Source organism: Amblyomma americanum, chromosome 7 (assembly GCF_052857255.1).
Source record: "Amblyomma americanum isolate KBUSLIRL-KWMA chromosome 7, ASM5285725v1, whole genome shotgun sequence".
Lineage (NCBI taxonomy): Eukaryota > Metazoa > Arthropoda > Arachnida > Ixodida > Ixodidae > Amblyomma > Amblyomma americanum.
The window spans coordinates 130,473,367-130,498,642 of NC_135503.1; the positions used below are offsets into that span (position 1 = coordinate 130,473,367).

Genomic DNA, 25,276 nt, shown 5'->3' on the forward strand with positions numbered 1-25,276 from the left:
GTGCTACAGCACCGGAATTCGTGGTGCGCATTCAATTCTTTCCCTGTGTACTTACAAAAACGCATCGCATGCAATGGAGTACTACTGTATAGAGTTACAGGGATGTCGAATAGCACAGGCTATAAAACTTCTCTCCCAAGATAAAGAAGACTTGCTGAAAGTACGGTTGTTGTAGTACGCAAAAGAAGAAATATAGTTTGTCCAGAACTAGTGTGGTTAAGGGCACAGGGTAAGGTAAAATTGGAAAAAAAATCGTTTTTTTTTCTTTTGGGATTTAGAAGTTCAATTCTTTCTACACATGTTCCATGATCGCACTTTCCTCAGAAAGCCATATTTACGGCTGAAAAACGCTTTTTCCGAAACCAAGAAAAGAGCGGCCACGCCCCCTTTCAGGATTAACGTCAATTTTTTCAACCAAAAAGTCCACCACCTGATTTCAAAACTTGTCTAAAATCAGCTACATATAAAAAATTGTCTGGCAACTATTGTACAGCTCCTCTTTTTTAGCCAAGACAATCCTGAGACGCTTTGCACGTTTTTTCCACGTTTCTGCAACCTTCATGCAGCTGCGTCCGAGTGCTATCCCTTTCGATCAGTATTGTAAATTGTGCCGGTGTTGGTTGCTGCTGATAAGTTGAGATGCCCAGGGCAAAGAAGGCCTTCGTCAGGCGTGAATTTCACGGCAACCGCTACGCTCATCATGAAAAAGCAAAAGGATGTCCACGACCGAATGAGATCCCGAACGCCGAACGCGCCAGCTCCTCGACATCGAAGCTTTCAAGATTTTCTCTGTGCTTCCAGGAAGAGGATGTGCTACAGAGCAGCAGCCAATATGCCTTAATGGACATGGACGGCATTTGTGCCGCAATTACACAGATTTGTGTGTGCAGAGAGTGCGGTGGCAGTGTTGAGCTCATCGAAATTGTGACAAAACAAGTAGGTGTTGCAAGCGTTTACAGTTTGAACTGTGAAGTGTGTAGTGCCGCACAACGATTTGAGACGTCGAAGAAAACTACTTCTGGCCTCTATGAAGCCAACCTCAGGTTAGTGTATGCCTTGAGGTCCATTGGTAAGGGAATGGCTGCAGGAAATATACTCTGTGCTATGCTAAACCTTCCTAAGCCGCCGACAAAGTTTGCGAAATACAATCAAGAGCTTCTAGGTCACATCGAAGCTGCTGCTCAGGAGTCGATGAAAAGGGCAGCTGACGAAGCTGTGCAGCTGAATGAGGGGGATAAAGACATCGCAGTTGCTCTTGATGGAAGCTGGCAGAAGCGAGGCCATACTTCCAATAACGGTATAGTCTCTGCGACCAGTGTAGACTCTGGGAAAATGCTGGATGTGGAGGTTTTGTCTAAACGTTGTCCAAAGTGCAGCATCAAGGGTACAAACAGTGACCCCCTTCATAGAGAGGTGTGCCAAAGCAACTACCAAGGCACCAGCGGTGGAATGGAAGTCGCAGGAGCACTGAAAATTTTCGGCAGGAGCTTCACGGCGTTCGATACGTCAAATACCTTGGGGATGGTGACAGCAAGGCTTTTATGGCTGTGAAGGCACAAATGCCATATGGTGATTCCGTTGAAATATCCAAGGTTGAGTGCATAGGGCACGTGCAAAAAAGGATGGGCACAAGGTTACGAAGGCTAAAAAAAGGAAACAAAGCAGGAAAACTCTCTGATGGAAAGAGCCTCTCGGACCGAGGCCGACTGACTGATGCAGTAATAGACAAGCTCCAGACGTACTATGGTTTGGCCATCAGAAGAAATGTAGGAAACCTGGATGAAATGCGAAAGGCCGTTTGGGCAACCTTCTTCCACTTATCGGCCACAGACGATGACCCATGCCATGGACTTTGCCCAAAGGGACCTGATACGTGGTGTGCCTTAAACAGAAGTCAGTCAGAGGGCAAGCCATTTTTCCACAAGGAGAGTTTGCCTGCATCTGTCTTGGAGGCTATCAAACCCATTTATAGGGAGCTATCGAAGGCTGAGCTCCTAGAGAAGTGCCTGCATGGGCGAACTCAAAATGCAAATGAGTCGTTCAACCATGTTGTTTGGGAACGCGCGCCAAAGAATGTGTTTGTTAGGCTTCGGACCCTACGGATGGCAACACTGGATGCTGTTCTTTCATTTAATGATGGTAGCATCGCACGGGCCAACGTTTTGAAGGCGTGTGGATTGAACCCAGGGAGCAACACCATCAAGTGGCTGAGGGAAGCTGACCATAAGCGCATGTACTTTGCGGACCGAGCAACACGACAGCTTACAAAAGAGGCCCGACAGTCAAAACGACAAGCCGAAAAGCGAAAAAATGACGGCGACAGTGACTACGAAGCAGGGGGCTATTAAACCAATTACTATGGAGGCGTTTCTGCGAATAAAAAATGGTTTTCACATCTTTTTCTCTTTACGCTCTATTATCTCAAAACAGTGTTTTTTCTTACAAAGGTACCATATTATTTCCAATGCCTTTCAAGACAGACGGCTGATTTTTTTTTTGCAATCATCTACATAAGTGTTGCCAACTACTGAACTAGAATTAAGCAATTTCACTGAGCAGTTATTCTGTTATGAATTTTGAAATGCGCAAAGAAAGGCCAGATTTGTGTACTACCGGAAAAAATTTTATTAAAAAACGAATTCTCAACACATTTCAAATATTCTAGTTCAGTAAAAAGAGCACAAAATTTGGCAAACAATGATATATGTATTATTAGGCTACTGTTATTAGTTAGTGAGAAACAAGTACCTCAACATGGCCTAAAATGCATGGGAACTATAGGGCTTACCCTGTGCCCTTAAAGAAAGCGTATTCATTTAGCTAGAGCTATCACTGAGCTTCCCACAAGCTGCACATAATGCACGCATTGAAAGTGTGAAAGCAAGCTTAGAGTAATTAGGGTTAGTCCGCCTTGTATTGTGAAACCTGAACATAATCTCTGCCCCAATACTCAAAGAAGTTTAAATCATTTCTTGCTACCACGAAGGTTAATCAGGCTCATAAACTAAATCTTGTAGCAGTAGGTTATATATTCTTGTCAAGAGATCTTGTTTTCACAGGGGATTAGTAGCATTTACGGCCCTTTTACCTGTTACTGCTTCAGAAATACTGACTGTACTCGTAGCCAGACCAGAGTCAATTTGCAAAAATGTTGTAGACAGACTTTTTTTCTAATGTTTCTCAGTTTTGATGGATGTGGTGTTGACGACCTAAGACCAGACCCCCAGACCAAGTGACCAGGCAGCAATTTTGTGTCTGCTAATAGCTACTCAATCAAGCGCGTCCCAACTTAAAAGCTGGAGTCCGTCGCCGTGCATGGCACGAAACAGGATGATGTCGGAACGCTGGCCTACGAGGTCGCAACGCATGTAAGCTAACATACGCAGTTATGAATGGCGAAACGTAACGTATGAAAGTGATGACTCATGACTCAGAGTCATTCTGAAGCATGGCATGACCCAGCACTTAAAAGGTAACCTAGTGTAAGGTGTATAGAGTTTGTACAAGGTATACATAGTATGCCTCGTCATCATACTCACGGCTCATAATCATTCTGCAACGTAACATTACTGAGAGCTTTCATGCTTTCGCATTCTCACAGCTAAGCAGTCTTAAGTGTCTCTGCCGAAAATTTTCTCACATGCTGCTCTCAAATGTCTTTTGCACTGCATAGGATTTGTGCATTTTTTTTTCTAGTGGCTTAACGGTCCCTATGAATAAGGTTACATCGTCAGTTGCGCAAGTTGGGACTACAACGACAAAACGGTCACATGGACAAACTCTTAAGGGTGACTGGATTCTGGATTGTGACACATCCCAATTGAAAGGTGATATAGAAAAATTTTCAAGTTTGTGTTCTAATAAAAAAAAAGCACCCTGCCAGTGCTTAACCGCTCTTCTGTGAGCCTTCAGAACTCCCGATTTTTCCTTCTAGCTCGGCAAGTTATCACAAGAAGCAGCAGACATCATCGGCGAGAAGAACTCAGCAAAGTTGCGTTGTCCTAACCGTGTATTAGCGGGTGCAAATAGGCCGGAAAAGTGAGGTCGGGTTTCTTGTTTACGGCTCCTTTGCATCATCATTGGCTTAATGAAGGCTGAGACGATGAATGAACTGATGCATCGGTCACAAGGCGCTCAATGCCTTTCATGACTTGCCTACTTTTTTTCCACCTGTCATCTTAGCGCTGTTCAAGCCATGTAATTGAACCAAGTATTTCAAACGGCTACACTCATCGGCGTCATTTTCATGTGCTGGGGCATACTTTTGGATAAGAGTGTACGGGTCACTGGTTAAAACATGGCGCGATGTAGAAAATGTGTTGACGCTCCCGTCGCCTAGCGCTGGAGCTGATATATGGTTGGGGGAGTAGAGTCCACACTGCTCGAACCGCCAGGCACGGTTTCTGTAGGCGGGGGACCGCTACGTGAGTCGCACGGGGTAGGAAAACGGATGTTAATATCTGAGTAACAAATAAAAAGCGGCCGAAACGCATCCTATAGTTATTTGACTATCCTGTCTTTTGGTTCAGAAGAATTCCAGCGGAAACACATTCCCCAAAGGCTACCGAATTATTTAGCGTGTTTTCTCCAGATAAAAAAGATGTGATTGAAAGACACGTAAAATTAAGGCGCGCCTTCGCCAACTGCTTTTTACTTACGGTGTGCAGTGTGTTTGTTCGTTGCATGGCCACTGGTCCCTGAAGCACCACCGTTCCCCATGTAGTACCGCTCTCCACATGCGAACAGACAGAAAGTGTGCAACGCTGACTCCGGCAGGCATGGCAGCTGGGCACGCTCGCGGCGGCATTGGTACTCATTCACAGTCTGAAAATTTAAAAACACGGTATCTAACAAATAAAACTGAGCCACGATGGCACGTAGTCAGGCGCAGCATCCTTGGCGAAACATTGTGAATATTGGAATATTGTAAGCTAATCTCATGGAAACATTAAAGGTAATGGTCCATTCTTATATGAACCGTAGCAAAATTTTAATTTTGAGGTTTTTCGATCGCCCGCCTCAAGAGGTTAAGGCAGCGATAGAAAACCAAAGGGGAACGTTTTTGACTACGGAAAAATACGTTAATTGCAAAATTACGAGATTCGTTACAGGAAGTCTGCCGATATATTGATTGTTGTAGCGAAATCTTACAATTTATAAAAAAATTCAGTTCATAAACTCTTACCCGTAAAAAAATGCTTTTGTCCAAACTTTCTGGGTATAAGGGATAATGAGCTTCCCTGTCAGCAAATTTCTGAACACTGTAGCGACGTAGTGGCAATAATTCAGTAATATGAGGTTAGGGACGTTGTCTAGAATAGCCGGTTATTACTGTTCACTTTCTACCTGCTGCCCCTGATTTTGATATCAAGTTGCACTTTTTATTCTTCTGAGCACAAGGTACATATCCGTGGCGTCCTAGTCTACTGGGCAGTTGCGACCTAAAAGAATCTCAGTTCAGTCCATGAACGACGATTCGTTATCGAATTACCAAATGTGTTTGTTAAATACAATTTAGTGATAACAGCCACGAAATGTACCAGATAGACCTTTTTTTTTGTCAGCAGGCTTTTCCATTGCTACTATCCGCCGAGATATAGCAACAGCTTTTATTTGCAGATTCAAAATGGCGGCACCATCTCTAAAGACTCGGGAAGTGGCTGCAAGGACTAGTCACAATTTGAAACGGAGTTTCGAAACTTGAATGATCTAAGATTTCTGTTGCAAAGTGCCATCGCTCGCTTCAAAATATACAAAGATATCCACCGGAAAAAGCGAACCTTAGTCCTGCATAGCCTCATCAAGAGCGCCTGTCACAGCTTTAGAGTAGCCTTACCTGTCGACGGCGTCGTAGTTTCTTTCAGCGCCTCGGCGGAGGCTGCAAAAATTGGTAGGCACCTTAAAATGAGAACCGTTATTTGAAGCACTATTGTATTAGGTGCTTTTCGCAGGAGTTTAACACAGAGACTGAGCCGCCCACATTGCAGATTTTCTCCAAAAGTTTATACATGAACAATGCGCAGTGAGCGCACGAAACAGTTGCTTGTACACAGCTCGTCTTCGCGTCACCGGGCAGAGGCCTTGATTTTCTGACGATTACTTTGCTCGTATAGAAATGACAGCCGTCGCTGGCGACATTCCACGGTTGACAGCGAGCGAGCAATCTCGCACGCCTTCTCTGTTCTCAAAAGCAGGGCTTACGAGGACACATGGGAAAAGAAATTCAACGGGAAAACGGCCAACCAAAAGTACGCCTCACAACACCACGCCTCAGTACGCCTCGCAGCAAAGAAGGTATCGGAAAAGGGGATCAAGCCTTTTCTTTTGAGCACAGGAGTGAAGGAACATTTCAGGCCACGGGATTTCAGTTCAGCTTTTTGGCTTAGGAAGAATTTGCCTCTGATAGCCCTTTCTTGAAGAGAAGCGATCACCTCAAACCGGTGCACCTCTTAATATGCGCCTCAGGATATCCCCACATTGCGTTTTTCGACCATGAGTTCGCTGTCAGAAAATAACCTGGCCATTTCCATTAAGTGAGGAGATCCCGCCAATACGTGTGACTACGAGTAGTATCCTCTGCAATTTCTGCTTACTGTCCTGTGAATGTCGATGGAACCGCGTGTCTACATGTTTTCCGGAAACTGAGATGGGCAGGTTGGTTCACACAGAAGAAAAATAGTGCGAAGGCCCCTGTTTCTCTCTTTCCTCGTCCCCGTAATTGCGCTATTTTTTTCTCCCATTAAGCGCCACGTATTAAGCATTCGAAACGGTAGTTGGAAACTGGAGGCAGCAATCAGAACGTCTTGACGCGCCTCACGCTGGACGTTGTGCTATTGATGCAATTCAACGCGGTAGTGTTAAGGGCCCCGCGTCGCAGGAAAGCCGGCGCTGGCACTGCCTTCGTCGTTGCCGTCGCAACACAAATATGACCAAGGAAGTAAAACAATTAAAAAGGCAGATAAATTAGCATCAAAGCATCGGGATTGGTCGCAATAGTCTTTGAATCGTTGAAATATGAAAATAAAAGAACGGCACTGCAAACTAAATTCAGGTGAGTTAGGTGGGAATGGAACCCTGTACTTTCGGACTGAGATGGGCACACAACACAGGCCGCGAAGGCTCGTTGGTTAAAGCTGAGTAAACATGGACCTAGCGAATGCCTTGTGGTATTTCACTTAGCTATGCCTTAGATACATGCGCCGATGCGTACATGGGCAATCATGAGTAAGTAATTTAGGAATTAGGGCGTTGAGTGAGTGTGGAGCAGGTTATGCGAACGGCAGCTGATAACGCGATCGCATTCTGCACTTAAAAACTACGCTTACAAGTCCCGCAGATTTCAAATTTTAGGTAGCACCTCTATTATGCTCTGACAAAGTTGCCATCGCGCTCCCTATCCGGTTTCAGTTTGAAGCTGAGTACAACCAACGGACATGGCGGCGTCCTCCAAGTGAGCTGGTTACATTACACAATATAGAAGCCACTGCAGAGCCCTGTTTGTTATTTGTTGTGCAGCCAAGGTATTTAATTACTTGTAGAGAAAGTGCGCTCATACACGGTGGAGGAAAATGAAGAGTCAACCAGTAAGTATTCTGAACGGACAAGTAAAAGAGGTTTAAAAGGCAGGTCAAAAATGCAGAGCGTGAGAAAAGGACTGATGCGATGAAGAAAAAAAGCGGAACTCTTGACCTGTATCGAAAATGTAAATGGCTAATTATGAACAAATGGTTCTACGATAATTCAAGAGACTGTATCCTACTCTTTGAAGCGAGATCATAGCGTTATTCAAAGCAAACGTACAAAGGAAATTTAACGAAAAGATGACACCTGTATGGAGCGTGGTAAACTTGCAGAAACAATTGAATATCTTTTAATATAAAGTCGCATTGTCTGTTCAGATGTCAATACACGAACATTCACTTTCCGTGAGGTTCTAAGGTTTAGAGTTAACAAAGGCAATGTGAATGAATCTGCGGTAGACGTTAGCCAAAGGCGGTTGGAAGGTTGGTGGCTAAGAAACAGGCCAATGATTTAAGCATATGTGTTCAATATTAAAATTGGTGGAATGTAAAGTTCAGTACAGGTATTTGTATTCATCATTTGTAGAAATTGGTGGATTTCTAGATAATGCCTTTAAGTTACACAGTTTGGCGAGACAAATCTCAAGAAAAACATGCAAAGCATGAAGGTGCCTGCCACTACTACGTTTTAAAGGGGACGCTCTTACCATACATACATACATACATACATACATACATACATACATACATACATACATACATACATACATACATACATACATACATACATACACACACACACACACACACACACACACACACACACACACACACACACACACACACACACACACACACACACACACACACACACACACACACATACATACATACATACATACATACATACATACATACATACATACATACATACATACATACATACATACATACATACATACATACATACATACATACATACATACATATATACATACATACATACATACATACATACATACATACATACATACATACATACATACATACATACATACATACATACATACATACATACATACATACATACATACATACTGCAACGGATAGAAGAAGAGATGAATGAAGACTCTTGGAGGCGCGCGTGCTCTGGGATTCGGTGCTCTGTGCCTGGTGCTCTGTGCGAGCCGCCTTGTGCTCTTGACCTGTGTGCTGTGCCCGGGCGTTCTCGCGTCGTTCCCGCCTGGACCACGTAACATCTTTGGTGGAGGTGCGGGGTAGTGGGGCTCCTTGACCGGCCGGGTGGAGCCATGGTGGTAGTCCCGGCCTGACGAGTACTACGAAGCTGCGTGGTGTGCGCAGCGTAAAATCCCCACCTCCACCAAAGATGTTACGTGGTCCAGGCATGATGGATGATGGAACGCATGATGGATGCTCTTTTGCAAGGCTTTAAGTGGTCCACCTGCCTGTGCTATCTCGATGACGTCATTGTCTTTTCGCCCTCGTTTTCCTCTCACCTCACTGACCTTTCTCAGATCCTTGGCCTCTTTCGTCATGCTGGCCTGCAGCTCAACTCGTCTAAGTGCCGTTTCGCGCGCCGTCAACTCGCCATCTTGGGTCATGTCGTCGACGACACGGGGGTGCACCCTGACCCTGATAAGATCCGAGCCGTTAAAGACTTTCCTCAGCCACGGTCCTGTAACGACGTCCGCAGCTTCTTAGGGCTGTGCTCCTACTTTCGTCGATTTGTTGAAGGCTTCGCCGACATCGCCCGCCCCCTCACCGACCTCCTGAAAAAGGAAGCCACCTTCATCTGGGGACCCGACCAAGCACACGCGTTTTCCACCTTGATATTGAAGCTTACTACCACGCCAGTTCTGGCCCACTTCGATGTGACAGCTCCCACGGAAGTCCGCACAGACGCCAGCGGCTATGGCATCGGCGCTATTCTCTCTCAGAGGCAATCCGAACAGCACCGTGTCATCGCCTACGCCGGCCGCCTCCTCTCCGCCCCGGAGCGCAATTACTCAATTACCGAACGTGAGTGCTTAGCCCTTGTCTGGGCTGTTGGGAAATTCCGCCCATATTTGTACGGCCGCCCTTTTACGGTTGTCACCGACCACCATGCGCTCTGCTGGCTCTCATCACTGAAAGATCCTACTGGCCGCCTAGGTCGCTGGGCTTTACACCTCCAAGACTACGACTATACCGTGGTATATAAGTCCGGTAGGCTACACACTGATGCTGACTGCCTCTCCCGATATCCCGTTGACTCGTCTGATCATTCTGGCAGTGACACCGCCGCTGACCTCTTCTCGCTCTCTACTCTTACTCACCTTGGCGATGAGCAGCGACGAGATATCGAGCTCCGCTCTATTATTTCCCGCCTCAGAACCTCTCCATCTGACCCTGCCCTGCGCCGGTTTGTACTTCATCATGACACACTCTACCGCAGAAGCCTGAACCCGGCCGGCCCAGACCTACTGCTCGTTGTCCCGAAGCATCTGCGCAACGACGTCCTCCACGAGCTCCATGACCTCACCACTGCTGGGCATCTGGGTGTCTCGCGTACTTACGCCCGCGTGCGTCGTCGCTTCTTTTGGCCCCGTCTCTACCAGTCCGTCGCCGCTATGTTCGTGCCTGCGACCAGTGCCAGCGCCGGAAACGTTCCGCCACGCTCTCCGCGGGTTTGCTCCAGCCTGTTGATGTGCCCCCTGAACCATTCTATCGTGTTGGCTTGGATCTTTTGGGCCCGTTTCCGGAGTCCACCTCTGGAAACAAATGGATTGCCGTTGCGACAGATTATGCTACTCGCTATGCCATCACGCGGGCCCTCCCCACCAGTACAGCTACCGACATGGCCGATTTCCTCCGTCATGGTGCACCCCGCCAACTTCTCACCGACCGCGGCCGTTGCTTTCTCTCTAAAGTTGTCGACGACACTCTCCGTTCTTGCTCAACAAAACATAAGCTGACCACCGACTATCATCCCCAAACTAACGGTCTTACAGAGCGCCTAAACCGCACTCTCACGGATATGCTCGCCATGTACGTTTCCCCGGACCATCGGGAGTGGGGCATTGCCCTTCCATACGTGACCTTCGCTTACAATTCTTCTCGCCATGACACTGCCGGTTACTCCCCGGTCTATCTGTTGCACGGTCGTGAACCCCAATTACCTTTGAACACGCTGCTTCCGACATCTCCTTCCCCGCCTTCTGAATATGCCCACGACGCTATTGCCCGCGCCGACCACGCCCGTCAGCTGGCTCGCTCCCGCCTACAAGCCTCGCAGGTTTCACAGCAGGACTACTACGACCGCCGCCACCGCATGGTAACTTTTTCCCCTGGAGCCCTCGTCTTGCTTTGGTCACCTACACGCTGTGTCGGGCTTTGCGAAAAACTAATGTCCCGCTATGTTGGCCCATACCGTGTGCTCCGCCAGGTCACCGCCGTCACCTACGAGATTGCCCCGGCCTTTCCGGAGACCACCTCCGGTGCATCTCAGAGTGACGTTGTCCACGTCTCTCGCCTCAAGCCCTACGTGTCGCAATCCCTTGCCCCGCCCTAATTTTCAGCGAGACGGTGTTTTTTTTTGCGACCGGGGGCCATGCAACGGATAGAAGAAGAGATGAATGAAGACTCTTGGAGGCGCGCGTGCTCTGGGATTCGGTGCTCTGTGCCTGGTGCTCTGTGCGGGCCGCCTTGTGCTCTTGACCTGTGTGCTGTGCCCGGGCGTTCTCGCGTCGTTCCCGCCTGGACCACGTAACAATACATACATACATACATACATACATACATACATACATACATACATACATACATACATACATACATACATACATACATACATACATACATACATACGTACGTACGTACGTACATACATACATACATACATACATAAATACATACATACATACATACATACATACATGCATGCATGCATGCATGCATACATACATACATACACACATACATACATACATACATACATACATACATACATACATACATACATACATACATACATACATACATACATACATACATACATACATACATACTTACATACATACATACATACACACATGCATGCATACGAATGTAACTACATACATACTTCTGTAAAAAAACACGGCCACTCATATGACCTCTGTGTTTTGTTCTTTTGAGAGCGTTAGCACATACTCATCCCGTTTCTCGATTTCTTGGGTTCTGCTACCGCCTCCTTTTCGGCATGACATTTTCCACGTCTGAGGAATTCAAGTTGGCGGCCCCATAGTAAATTGATATCGCAATCCAATTGCTAATTGATCGATGACATCATTAGTATATCGAATTGATGACTGATTAGTGACGTCACTGATATGTCCAATTAGTGATTGATTGGGGATGTCTTCTTATGCTTATATCTCGGCAACGAATGACTTCCAGCAAAACTACTTTTGCGTGCTTGACGGGGTGATCAGGAGACTTCATTAAGCTTAATAATCATTCTGCGACATCATAATTAAATGGTGACGTGACTATGTTTAATCGCTTTTAACTCAGAAATAATGAGGTGATCATCAAACCATTTAGATATTTACAATCCTCTAACTGAGTACAATACGTCAGACACCAACATTAACTAATGAAGTTAACATTAAGTTAAGTTTAGACCTAAATAATCGCTTATCATTACCTTACCGATGATGTCTTGATCTAACTAATCGCATATTCGTAACGGGCTCGATGAGTACAAAATGTTAGACTCCAATATCAACTAATTAGCTTAATATTCAGTTATGGCTAGGCTTAACATGGTCAGCCCTAGGCAGCTCACAATTTCAGACCTCATGGCGACCACGCACCTACCGCCTTGAGGTAAGGACAAAATTGCTGATGGTCTAGCTCTGGTTGAACGTAGTCTAGCTCTGGTTGAACGCCACGCCTCTGCATATAGGTAGCGGTGCTCCAGCACTTCGTAAACGCGAGAACCGGTTGACCGCGATTCCGTGTACTTTTTTTACTGTAGTTAATCGCGCACTGAAGACTCCAGGGCCGTTTGCGGTCGCGCTAACGTCTCAAAGCTTCGCCGGGTGCTTTCTTGAAATATGAATTCTAATTTAAAGAAGGTCATTAACTTTAGATTAGAGGACCTGTCGGGACTCAACCATCACAATATCAATCAAGAAGCGAAAAATTAAGAAATTTATTCTGGGGAAGCACGGCGGAGAGCCCCTTTCTTCATTATCTGTGGGGTTTGTAGAGAATTAGAAAGCAGGCCTATATTTCCTCAACCCCTGTGTGCATCGCCATGTGCTGTGTCGAAGGCTCTACTTACGTGCTGTTCCCCAGAGGTAGAAGAGGAAGCAGAGGGTCAACGCCGTGGTGACACAGATGGCCACGATGAGGCTTCTGTTGTGCGGAACCCGCCTGCGGCGCGAAACAGTATCCACGATTTGCGCAAGAATTCCTAAATCGTTTCTTCCGCGGTTGTTTTACACGTAGCGCTGAAGTGATTTTCGGATAATGGACCAACTGAAGGGATCCTTGAGAGTCAACATTACTGGTGGTCTCGAGGACAGACGTAGTTCATAAGAAAACAATAAAGTATAATATAGATGGCCCACAAAGGCTTAGACTAGACTGCTAATTTCGTGCGTTCAGGAAGGCAAGTAGGACTACAGCAAAGCTAAGTGTAGAGAGCATTGAAGTACGACTGTTTGACTGTTGCGCGAGAGCAGTTATTGTCACTAATGTATTGCCGCGAATCTCTGTAGCTGTTTTTTAGCTCATTCTTCAAACGTGCCCACACGCAGCTTTATCGCTTTGTTTGTGATGTAAGACACCACAAGATTTATCTCGATTGATCCCATCCAGGCGAAGCCAATTCAAGTTTCTTCCAGAGTGTTGCAACTTTGCACGCGTATCCCGAAAGTTCTCTGTCCGCTCCTTTGGAAGCCCTTTTCGCTATTTTCCTGCACGCCGAACTGCCGTCACCATTACGTCGCTACATTGCCGTTTATTAGTGATGATATGGGTATACTTGGAATCAATATTATATTTTACATCTTTGAAATCTATGGAACGAAACACTTTTCAATACCTCTTTTCTTCTGTGACCATGTTGAACCTAGAGAAATATAATCTTGGACATAACAGAGCCGTGTAACACTAAAGTGCAGCGTTTGCTCATCTTCCAGAGTATGGTAGCCGTAACTGACAAGCTCCACGGAAAACAGCGCAGTTAAAAAAGAGGCGCACTTTTTTCTTCACCCTCATTTGCCCCAGCGACCATGAGCCTGGATTGAAAATCGCATATAATGACAGCCTGGTGCATTGGACATATTATTTCAGGCAGATGCTACGCGTAATGTTAAACACAGCGTTCGCCAGATCTGGTGCTAATTCAGAATATTATCGAGGCCTCCTGCATAGACGTATTGCGATACTATCCACCTCGACATTTTTATTTAAGTTTATGGTCGTTGTAAAATAAAGATGGAAAAAATATTCTGGTACCATGACACACGCCCTTAGTGGTTCCAAGTAAGCAGCCTCTGTCCCATACCTTATCGATTTCTTTTAAAAGCTTCTTTATAGACAAATTTATGGTGAAGTTAGGGGCTCCTTTAAGATACATACATGAAGGAAGCCAAAAACTGAAGGCGCACTTACGTCTCCTTACGTGCGGAAATGCGAAAGCATATCGAGTTTCCTTGCCTCCTCAATTAGTTATTGTTATTAATCATCGCTAGCAATTTAATTAGCTACGTTTTAGTCTCTAATTATTATTCAATAATTACCAATTGATCATTTCGATTAACTATAAATCAATTAATTTAATCATTATTTTACTGTTCATTCAATTCTGAAGGAATTAACAGTAATTCAACGATTTTGTAAATTACTCGGAAAATTTATCAACTTATGTGCTTAGTATATAACTTTTATTTTAATTGGTAATTCGGTCGTTTAAACTTTCCATTCAATCGTCATTAATGATTCAAATTAACATTTACTCTCTTACAGGATGATCATCAGATCACGAGTCCGCGCTCTGTCCACACTTCCTGTTCACAGCCCGTGGTGATGCATCCTCTCCACGCCATTCATAAGGCAAGAAATGCTTCCACATTTATAGCCATTCATAGCATATGGGGAGAGTTTTTCAATGCAAAAGTATCACTAGTCCCATTGCAAGAAAAGCCGGCTGCCTGTGTCTGTGAGTGTGTGGACCGCTGCTGACACTGAAAACCGCAGTGATGGAAAGAAAAAACAGGGTGTGATCAAGCGGCCGTATGATGCACACAGCAAGCCGAGCACCGCTTTTCAGAGAGCCCTACACACGTCGTTCATCTACGCATACTCGCCACTGCCCGATCTCTAAGTGGGGCCAGCTTCCCGGGCCTTCGTACCAAAATTGTGCCGCAACCATTTGTCGCAAAGTGTTTCGCTGGTGTCATACGATTTCTCGTTACAAATAGCTTAAAGGTGCTAGTCAACCTGCAGGCTAGCTAGCGACATGGATTCCAACCGACGAAATACGCACCTTCAGTTTGTATGCCTTCGCAGACTTTCTATTCAAAATTGTGATGCAACCGTTCATCTTGGAGGCTTCCGAGTGGTGTGATGCGCCTCAGTTCACAAACCGTTACTAAACATCTAGGTCTTCCGTCCGTGGTATGCACACTCGGCCAGCATGATCACCGTGCAGCTAGAGGTCCGAGCGTTTGCGGTCTGGTGCACAACCTATACTCAAACACATAAACTCCTAGAAAATAACTTTAATGCACATACAGACATTACCGTAAAATGCAACCAGGGACAGGATTGTGTTCGCGTGTAGACAGTATTAGAAATCTCTACCGAATTTTTAGTTCTGCGGTCGATAAACGGGAAGTGACAGCGTGAAAAATATTGTTACGCCGATTACGCTGCGTGGCGTGGCGCTGCGCGCAGCGTAGAAGAGAGCGAGGTTGAAGCGCGAGGTCTCGGGCTGTGGTAAGCCTGACACTGGCTGTTCCCTGCTTTCGGCCATTTTCCCATTCATCTTGTAAATAACCACATCCCCCGTAACGATATTTATCCGAAAAGCAATTGATTAGAAAATAAGATGAAAACAAACCGCAAGTCGCCAGTGTGATGCGAACCTGCGACATCCGCATTTTGCGGGTGGTTGTCTAGGAACCAAAATACGATGGCGGCTTTAGAGTCTTGCATTTTTTAGTCAACTTGTAAAGCGTGTAGCCCAACCTTGACAGTATTCACCAGCACCAAACCAAACCCAAAACGGCGGACGTGAAACGGTCTATTATACTGCAAATTACACAGGGAAATGTGTGCGAAATGCATGGGCGGCGGCTGGTTCTCTATCGCATCAACACTACCTGTAATTAGCTTCTTGTTGAGCTATTGAGTAGACAGAGTTAGGGAAACGAAGGGCTCGCTAAGACATAAATGTAAAAAGAAAATCTAGAGCCATTGATCAAAAGAAAGCATTAGCGGAAATGCAGAGGTCATTGGTTAACATCTAACAGTTGGCATGTGGTTGTTTCTATTGTAGGAACGCATTTAACAACTACATTTTGACCGCTGTGTGTGAGTAAGATTCCTTCCGTCTCTTGTTCCGCCCACACCGCGTATAAGCGATGCCAAATTTTGTTGTCGTTGGTTCGGATAGCACCGGTGACATGTGGTAGTTTTTCTTTAACTTTCTAATCAATCATCATTCAGATAAACACTGATTAGGGCATAAATTGCGAATCATCCTTTTCACCCTTGAGCACGCGGAACGTGATCAGTTCACTTGGTTCTGGCAGTCTGGATGCCATTGATGAACGTTCTCGCTCAGCTGCCGCCGTCACCATTCGATCACGTTTCATGTGGCCATGGCGGTATTACAAGACCTACCGGTTCGGCCGCGATGGTTTAGGTGTCGCACTAGTGAAGACTTCCAAGGTAAAACTAGACAGCACAAGTGCACTAATAAGAAGATTATTGGAAAGCTGCCACAAGAGGTCGGTTGGAAGAGCAGCGCACGCGAAATGCGCAGGTCGCGATTTGGGATCGCTCTGGAGATATGTGGTTGTTGTAGGGGGAAGGCACTATACTTCAGAAGTAGGCCTGAAAATAATAATTAATAATTGGTTTTTGGGGAAAGGAAATGGCGCAGTATCTGTCTTTTATATCGTTGGACACCTGAACCGCGCCGTAAGGGAAGGGATAATGGAGGGAGTGAAAGAAGGAAGAATGAGGTGCCGTAGTGGAGGGCTCCGGAATAATTTCGACCACCTGGGGATCTTTAACGTGCACTGACATCGCACAGCACACTGGCGCCTTAGCGTTTTTCCCTCATAAAAACGCAGCCGCCGCGGTCGGGTTCGAACCCGGGAACTACGGATCAGTAGTCGAGCGCCCTAACCACTGAGCCACCGCGGCGGGTCTCCTAAAAACCCCATTGGTTCTCGGTAGCCCCGACCTTTGACCCTTGATACCTCTCAGGTACCTGCAGAAACAAAACAATATTGCTGCGACCGGCTGTCGAACCCGCGGCACCACGAACAGATCAGCTTCGCTGACCACTGCAGGAGAGTACTATGCTATCGCCGCAACTGATATCGCACGGTATTTAACTGGCACACTCACGCGCTGTGCACTGCACGTCACCTTCATCAACTTCCAACCGCGCGCAAAAAGCACAATTAACCTCCTAGCCCACAAAATAATCAGGTGGACGTGAAGGCTCTGAGATCGACATGAACGGAAACGAAACGCGAATAACTGGCTCCCTGCGTCTGTGGACACCTCAACTGCACTTTGAGCTACCCGGTGGTATAGACACTCATGTATGCTCCATGTGTTGGCGTTTACAACGTTGTGGCAGAAACGCGGCACTGGTGCATTAGGTCGTCGGCGTTCACGGACGTTGACATTGACAACGTTCTAGACTCCGTTAGTTTTAAAGGAATGGAAAGGCGCAAAACTAGATCCCCTGGTCAGTGGACACGTCATTCGCGCTTTTAGATACGCGGCGGTGGTGTCCATCTGCAAAAAACTACTTTCGCGCTATAGTTCGTGCTTAGCAACGCTAAAACGCCTTCCAGTTTGTAACCTGATAGCTTTAACGGCCTCGTTCCTCAGAAAATCCGGCGTCATTGCTGTGAGCGAAAAATCACTAGCATAGCTCTGACAGGTGACGTGACCCCCCTAGGTGACGTGACCTTGCCGCGCTATCAAAACCTTCCCACCGGATTGCACGCAAACTGCCGACCGTTGCAGGTGACAGTTAATCATTGGTTGCTAGGGAACAGGAACCTGGGCCCCACAAGGGCCACCACTCGGAGCACCTGCCATTGCAAGATAGTGGCGCATCGCTTAACCGTTGGACCACTGCTGCCGGAGGGGTATGAGGACTCCCAGGGATCTATGAGTGTAAAGTAGAGAATGACCTTCGGCATATATAACAATTAGCAATTACGCTATTGCGCCATAACCTTAAGGGCGCAGCTTAAGTGTCCCCTCCAATTTTCCTTATAATTCATAGTCAGTAATCATTCAGGCAAACGTTGATTACAGTATAGTTTACTATTGATAAACATCACAAAAAATACAACAAAAATTCGTTGGAGGAACTTAGGAATCTCATGAGTGCGGGAAAGCTATAGCCGTTTGCGAATCATGGCACAGATTTGAATTGGATTTTGCCGGGATAGAATTCATTGTCATTCAATATCATTACTGCATATAAATCTTCACTGAACCCTGTAACAGCATCAGAGCTCTGTCGTAGTGATTAAGATAGCTCGGCATACGCGTGGGAGGTAGCAGGTGGGGTGGAATTCTATGCAGTGCCGCATGCGATGCACTCCAGGTTGGTATTCCATCCTACCGAAAGACTGTGACGGCAAATAGAAACTGGCTCCCTCGCCGCGTTGCGGGTTGGGTGCGGTCCTCCTCTATCTGAAGCAGCCAATCTTCAGCGGTTGTTCTCCTAACCTTTTTAGTTCCCGAGTTAAGGCTTCCGGCACGTGTTAATGTCCCATGTTTACAGGCCCGGTGACAAGGTCACGTGACCTAGGTGGCGATGTAACAGACGGAAACGGTCATGTGACCTAGGATGTAACGGACTGACACGAGTATGAGCAATTAAAAGTTTTCGCCTTAATACATTCCCGTCCGCAAATCCTAGCTATCAATGGCTGTCGGCTTACCTCACGTGTGTGCTTGCTTACAAGGCATTTTCGCTAATCTCTCAGGCCGCTTTATGCATAAACTAAGCCTCCAGGCCACCAATCACGCGTCTCGAGATTACGGGGTTTCTATGGTACCATTGTCTTCTTAAGGCTTCATGTGATGCATACCCAAATCACGTAGCTGCGTTCGAGGCAGCCCTTGTCCTCCTTAGCTTCTTTTAGGGCCTTCAATGCCCTCATGTGACAATCCAACTAAGCTTGTTGTCTTGATTCATGCCATTTCCTATTTTCTGAACCAATCTTGTCACCCTGGAGCTACTAAACAATTCCAACGTTGCGTGAATATTAGCGATATTTGAAGGAAGAACCACTCACTGGGGAGCGCTGAAAGCACGGTACTTGCACACAGCTGGAAGTATGATTATCGACACCTGAACGCAGTTGTTGCGTTGTGGTATACCTTTGCGGCTGTTTGCGTGATAAAATAGAACTCTAGGTTCGCATTCCTCTCTACGCCGGTCCTCTATTTCTAATGCAGATAGCGATACCGTCATCTTATGCACATTCGTATCCCGTGTGCACAGGTTGCACAACGCTCGTGTTGTACGTTTCCTTCTTCGTCCACGTGCTGTTCGCGCTGCTTTACAATGAGTATCTACCAACTTGCCCAAGCTTCTACTTTGACAAAGGAGGGTTTGCCTGGAGCAGGCAGGTTTGAGGCCCAAGAAGGTTTTAAATCCTTCGTTCCCTTGAGCTTCGCATGGGACGTTTAACGCACATAGGGTGCCAGAATGTGCGTAATCTAATTATCCAGGTCGTGAAAGGAATTGTAAGGACTGCCGCACGTGGCCACCGCTCATCCATGCTGCCTGTGAGCTGTCCCATGTGGAGAGTCCACAAGAGGGAGTGAGATGAGGGGCTTCTCGAAGCGTGCAGCCGGAGATAGAGACACGCGATGTTTGACTTTGTCGCGGCAGTAGAGTGCCTATTTCTATTGTGTGTGGAAAGAATCCACATTAGCTTGAAATATGTGCGGCGATTTGTTTGGTTTGGTTTATTGGGGTTTAACGTCAGAAAGCGACTCAGGCTATGTTATACGCCGTAGTGAAGGGCTCCGGAAATTCGGACCACCTGGGGTTCTTTAACCTGCACTGACATCGCACAGTACACGGGCCTCTAGAATTTCGCCTTCACAGAATTTCCGCCAGCGCGGCCGGGATCGAACCCGCGTCTTTCGGGTCAGCAGCCGAGTGCCGTAACCACTGTGCAACAGCAGCGCGTTGCGCAGCGATTTAACTATGCAAACAAATCTGTGGTTGTGCAAAGGCCCGACATTATTTTAAAGGTTCGACGTAGATAGCTAGCATGAATGCTATAAAGACGATTGTGAATTTTTATGGCGCGAGGGTATCTGGAGAGAAAGAGCGCCATAGCACAATGTGTTTTTGTATTCTCAAGGTGCAGTCAAGATTCATTTCGAAAGCATTTCACCCTAATCAAGCCGAGCACCAGGGCAGAGGAAAGCTTGTACCCACTGTATCACCGGTGGGTACCCAGCGGCGCTGAGGACCGAACCCCGCACATCCCTCGTGCAAAACGGATGCTGAAACAACCAGGCCATCGCTAGAAGTAACGTCAGCGTCGTTAAGCCAACTGTAGGGCAAAGACCTCTCGCAATGATCTTCTTTTTTTTTTTTTGTACAGTGTGGTCGCAGCTAGCAAAATCAAAGAATGCCCTCCACTGATTCTCTGGATGCTGTTCAGGTTCTCTGACGATGTACCACAATGCTCCAGTTTTTCGCAAGTGAACAAGAGTGGCTTTTCCATATTATTTCATGCTACTGACGGATTTACAGCAATTGTCTTCGGGATGATTACAGCTGCGATTGATGATATCAATAAGTTATAATTAATGCGCCGCTTGTTACTTCGCACCGCTTCACAGCTAGTTAAGCAATACAAGTAACGCACAAATCCTTCTCAAGCTACACCAAACGGGAGCGAGTAATGCGTCTACGTCAAAAGGTAAGTGGCAAAATACTGGCTGCATGTAGCCTTCGTTCATGACGTGCGCTTTCTAAGATCGAGTTAGTTCCTAACGAGATTTAGATTGTGTTCCTGTGAGTTTTGATAAAACATTTCTTGGGATAAAGGTAACTATGATTAAAAGAAGGCGAATTTTCTCCGCAACTTACGCTGGTTCTCGATGTGCTGAAAAATCAGAGGAACGCCGTCGCCGTTTTCCACGTAAGAATTTAACAGCGACAGGTTGCAGCAAATTATCAGAACAGTAGCACGCACATTTTCGCTACCAGGAATGCTACATAAAATTAGGAGGACGCTTAAGCTTCGCCTTAAGATTAGACGTGATAGCGGCTTTACTTTTTATTGTTTTGCATTACTCTGACATCAGTACCCATCCCCAACACAGTTTACTGTCACACACACCGCAACGTGTTCGCTTTTGGTGCCCTTCTAACATGCTTGAGCCGGATATAAATGGGGCTTGCCTGTCCTGAAAGACTCTGGAATTCCGTGTGATCTGTTAATGCTGATTGTACTTTTTAGCCTGTAGACAGCCGCATGATGGATCGACAAGGAGAACCACCTCGCTCATCTAAGTCTCTGTTCAGTGCACAGTGCGCCTTGGTGCGGGGGTTTATGCTGCGAAGGACCGGCCACCTGAATGGTTTCCGGTTCTTGGCGCATGTGTGTGTCTCCCACAATTTTTTTGTGCAGCTGCAGTGCAGTGTACGAAGACGTGAAAACATGTGCCTGCATCTCGAAATAGCACATCTGTGCGTAAAGCATTTGGTAGCTCAGCGGGTTTCATGTCCATGCAATAAAAAAAGAGACCTTTTGCGGCATATGGGTTGTGTGCCCGCCTGGCACGTAGAAGGCCTGGGTTGGAACTCCAATGCCGGCGAATTTCTTGTTTCCTTTGAGACTTCTGAGTATATTTCCGTCCAACGTACGAGGCCTTCCAATCAATTCTTTGTCACGGCGACGGCTTTTCCACCGAACGGTGTACACTATCGCGTAACTAATAGTGATATGTGGTGCTAAACAACACTGCTCCCATCAGTGACCAGGCATGCGTTACGCGCTGGCGGCGTCATCATGGCTCTATTGACTACCTTCGAAAGTGCCATACCCAGAAATTGTGGACAAGCGCACGTTTCCAAAGGAAGTCTTTTGCGGACGCATTTTTTTTTTGCATGTCGTAAGATACCGACCGGCCAATCAATTCTCAGAATTCTTTTCTGTGTGCAAAAACGAATTATGAGAACGGACCAATATAGACCCACAACGCATATTGCTGCAAATAATACATCGGCGGTTCTTTCCTCGGAACGTCTGTTGATTTCTGCTGCTTACTTTCAAAAACGCACGCTATTGGTTTTTTGTGGCAGTGTTAACTACTCGTTTAGAGCGCAGGACTAACTTGAAAGCAATATTTTTTTTACGCATCGGCATCTTAGTTCATTTCATACGATGTGGTCATAATAGTGCATTACAGTATCCTCAATTGCTTCACTATTTAAACTCATGTGCAAGGAGCTCGGCTTGCTAAATTGAGAAACCTTCGCGTCCAAATCAGTAATGTGCGCCTGTGAATGAGTGCAACATCTCGGTTAAAGGATTTCATGTGAAGAGAAACCGCGCAGCTGAGCAGTTTCTTCTTCCAACATTGTTGAGCATGATGAAGATTTCCAATTGTCGGTACTCACACTTATCCTCGGGTTCGTAGTCGCCTCTTTCATCCTCTGAAAGAAAGCAAAGAACGGATAAGATCATTGCCAGTGTGTAAGGCGAGGTTCAGTAGCAGCTTTTCACGATATATTGAGGCAGAAAATATCAGAGCGACTTCTTATCTTTTTTCTTCTTTCGTAGATCCTTTTCTTTTCTTTCTGTATTTTCACTTCCGATACTATAAAACGTTTGCGAAACCTGCTTGGCCAATAGCCGAAGCCAGTATTGTCCTAATGTACACATTTGTTTTTATAGCAACAGAACATACCAACATGAAACTCGGTTATAAATTATCAGTGAACAATTAGGGAACAACACTCAACAGCAGACATAAAAAGATGAACAAATATATTCCTCAATCTTCGATAAGTAGCAGCGCTTAATAGAAAACAGGACATTGTTAGCCAGTTTGATATCAAGTGGTGCACTATTCCATACTTTCGCCCTGCAATACTGAATTAGGCGCTGACCATAGGCGTTTCGGGCTACAGGGTAATTAAAATTAATATTGCTTGAATTTCTAAAGTTCCTGTTAGGCAACTGAAAAATAATAATTGAGAGCTGGTAATTATTTTGTATGATGTTGTTTACTACCATTGCGATCCTCATTAAATATAACAAAGTAAACTGCAAAATTTTTAACATTTTGAACAAAGGAGCAGTGGACTGATATCTGATCGAGTATGTTATTATTCGCAGTGCTCTTTTCTGCAAAGCGATAATTTGATGAATGTAAGATCTGTATGCACTAGCCCATGACTCGTCGCAGTAGGTGAAATGACAACGAGAAATAGAAAAATAAATGATCTTCAGCCCAGATACATCCAGCAACCCGCGTGTTTTATATAGAATGCAACTAGCTGAAGCAAGCTTGGAGCCCAGGGTATCAATATTTTTTTTTTTGCAATTAAGGTTCTTATCTAAGGTTACGCCGAGGTATTTAATTGAATAAACTTGCTTAATTAAAACGTTATCGAAGCCAATATGTTATCGTGTATATGTGATATGTTTGTGCCTTGACCTAAACAAGATGTATGTTGTTTTCACAGCATTTAATGTCAGTTTATAGCCTTAAACCATGCAGAGATGTTACTTAGCTCGTGTGCATAAGCCTCAATTTCAGTTAGAGTGTTGCCTGTGAAAATTATTGCAGTGTCATCAGCGTACATCATCGTTTTTGAATTCTGCAAAGAGAGAGGAAAATCATTAACATAAATAGAAAACAGCGCAGGGCCAACGGCCGACCCCTGGGGTACTCCAGCAGAGACAGGCTGTCGAGATAATATTAAGCGTTGTACGTGGACAAGTTGTTTTCTGTTAGTAAGCTAGCTTGAAAAGAAATCAAGAGTGGAATCCCTGAAACCATAGTGTTCTAGCTTCTGAAATAAAATGTTGTGATTAACAGTATCAAATGCTTTCTTAGTGTCTAGGACGAGGCTACAAATATTTCATTATTATGCCATTACTGCTGTAGATGTTGACTAGTTATTCCTGAAGCCATTTTGAGAGTGAGATATGATTCTAGTTCTCTCCAAGTAGTCATTTGGCTGCTTTGGGACAAGTGTTTAGAACACATTGTTATTGATACTCAAAACCGAGATAGGGCGGTAACTGCCTGGATCATTAGTATCCCCTTTTTTGTAAACTGGAATAACTCTAGTGATCTTCAAAATATTTGGACAAATACTTTCGTAAATTGCGTGGCTCATTGTTGTTGCCAGGAGTGGTGCAATATGGTGAATGTTCTCTTTTAATCTGTCACAGTAATCCCGTCATGTCCGGTTGCCTTGTTTGCGACGAGAGTTCTCACAATTGCAGTGATTTCACAATCGGCAATGGCTTGCAGTAGGAAGGTGTCATGTACACGTGGGTCATTAATAGAGCACGGTAGATTAGGCATATTAGCTGCAAGCTCAGGGTCAATGTGAAGTAATTCCTAAACCTATCAACTGTGCTTCCATCAATGTGTTCACGAACTACGTGCTGTTTTAATTGTCTACAGATTACGTTATTCAACACGTCCCAGATTTTGCGGGTTTTTCCTTGTGCTTTCTATATTAGCATAGAGTTGTATTCTTTCTTCCTAATCCATATTAATGCCACTTCATGGTTTCTGGAGGATCTCAACTTGTTTGAATAAAAAACGTTGTCTTTTCGACGTTCACACTTTTGGTACCATTTATCCTTCTCTTTTATAGCCTCAAGTATTTGATTTATCCACGTTCACAAAGGTTTTTCGCACCTACGGGTAGTGCATGATGTGCATTTCGTTATGGCGGACTCAAGATCCTCAACAAAATTTTGAAATTGAGTATGGATATTTGTATGATATACGTTGTTGAAATCCACACTGTATATTTTCTCCTGCAAGAGTTGATAATTCGCACAATTGATCCAGAACTCATGCGAGTGGGAATGTTCATATTCATGCACACCAGGCAGAAAATTGGCGAGTGATCTGCTATAGTTGTATTACACCCCCCCGCTAACACATTGTCCGTACCAATACATATTAACTAATAAATTACAGTTGCTGAAGTAGCGGTGACTCTTGCTGGATCGGAAATTAACCTCTCAAAGTTATATGATTTTAGCAACAATGCGTATGCACTGTATATGCTTGAAGATACATCGTTGTTTAAGTCACCCGTGGTTAAAACAGAGCCCATCGGTTTATCCGCTATACCACTCAGTATACTCTCTATGGAGTCTAAAACTGGGTCATATTAGAGTTTGGGGGTATATATGACACTAAATGATATTTCACAAGAGAATGTGATGAAGAGTGAATCAACATTTATATTCCTGGTCCAACATTCA

General features: G+C 45.3%; 1 protein-coding gene across 1 annotated transcript in view; it reads right to left on the reverse strand.

The window, feature by feature from the left end:
* Positions 1-4,335: 4,335 nt before the first annotated feature.
* The window catches only part of LOC144098054 (uncharacterized), a 32,005-nt gene continuing 11,064 nt past the window's right edge, over positions 4,336-25,276 (reverse strand). Inside the window, exons 3-8 of the mRNA XM_077630616.1 lie at positions 22,435-22,470; positions 20,899-20,914; positions 12,850-12,941; positions 5,837-5,878; positions 4,659-4,730; positions 4,336-4,460 (exon numbers count right to left, since the gene is read on the reverse strand). Of these exons, the coding sequence (XP_077486742.1) occupies positions 4,336-4,460; positions 4,659-4,730; positions 5,837-5,878; positions 12,850-12,941; positions 20,899-20,914; positions 22,435-22,470 (383 nt within the window). The remainder of the gene's footprint in view (positions 4,461-4,658; positions 4,731-5,836; positions 5,879-12,849; positions 12,942-20,898; positions 20,915-22,434; positions 22,471-25,276) is intronic.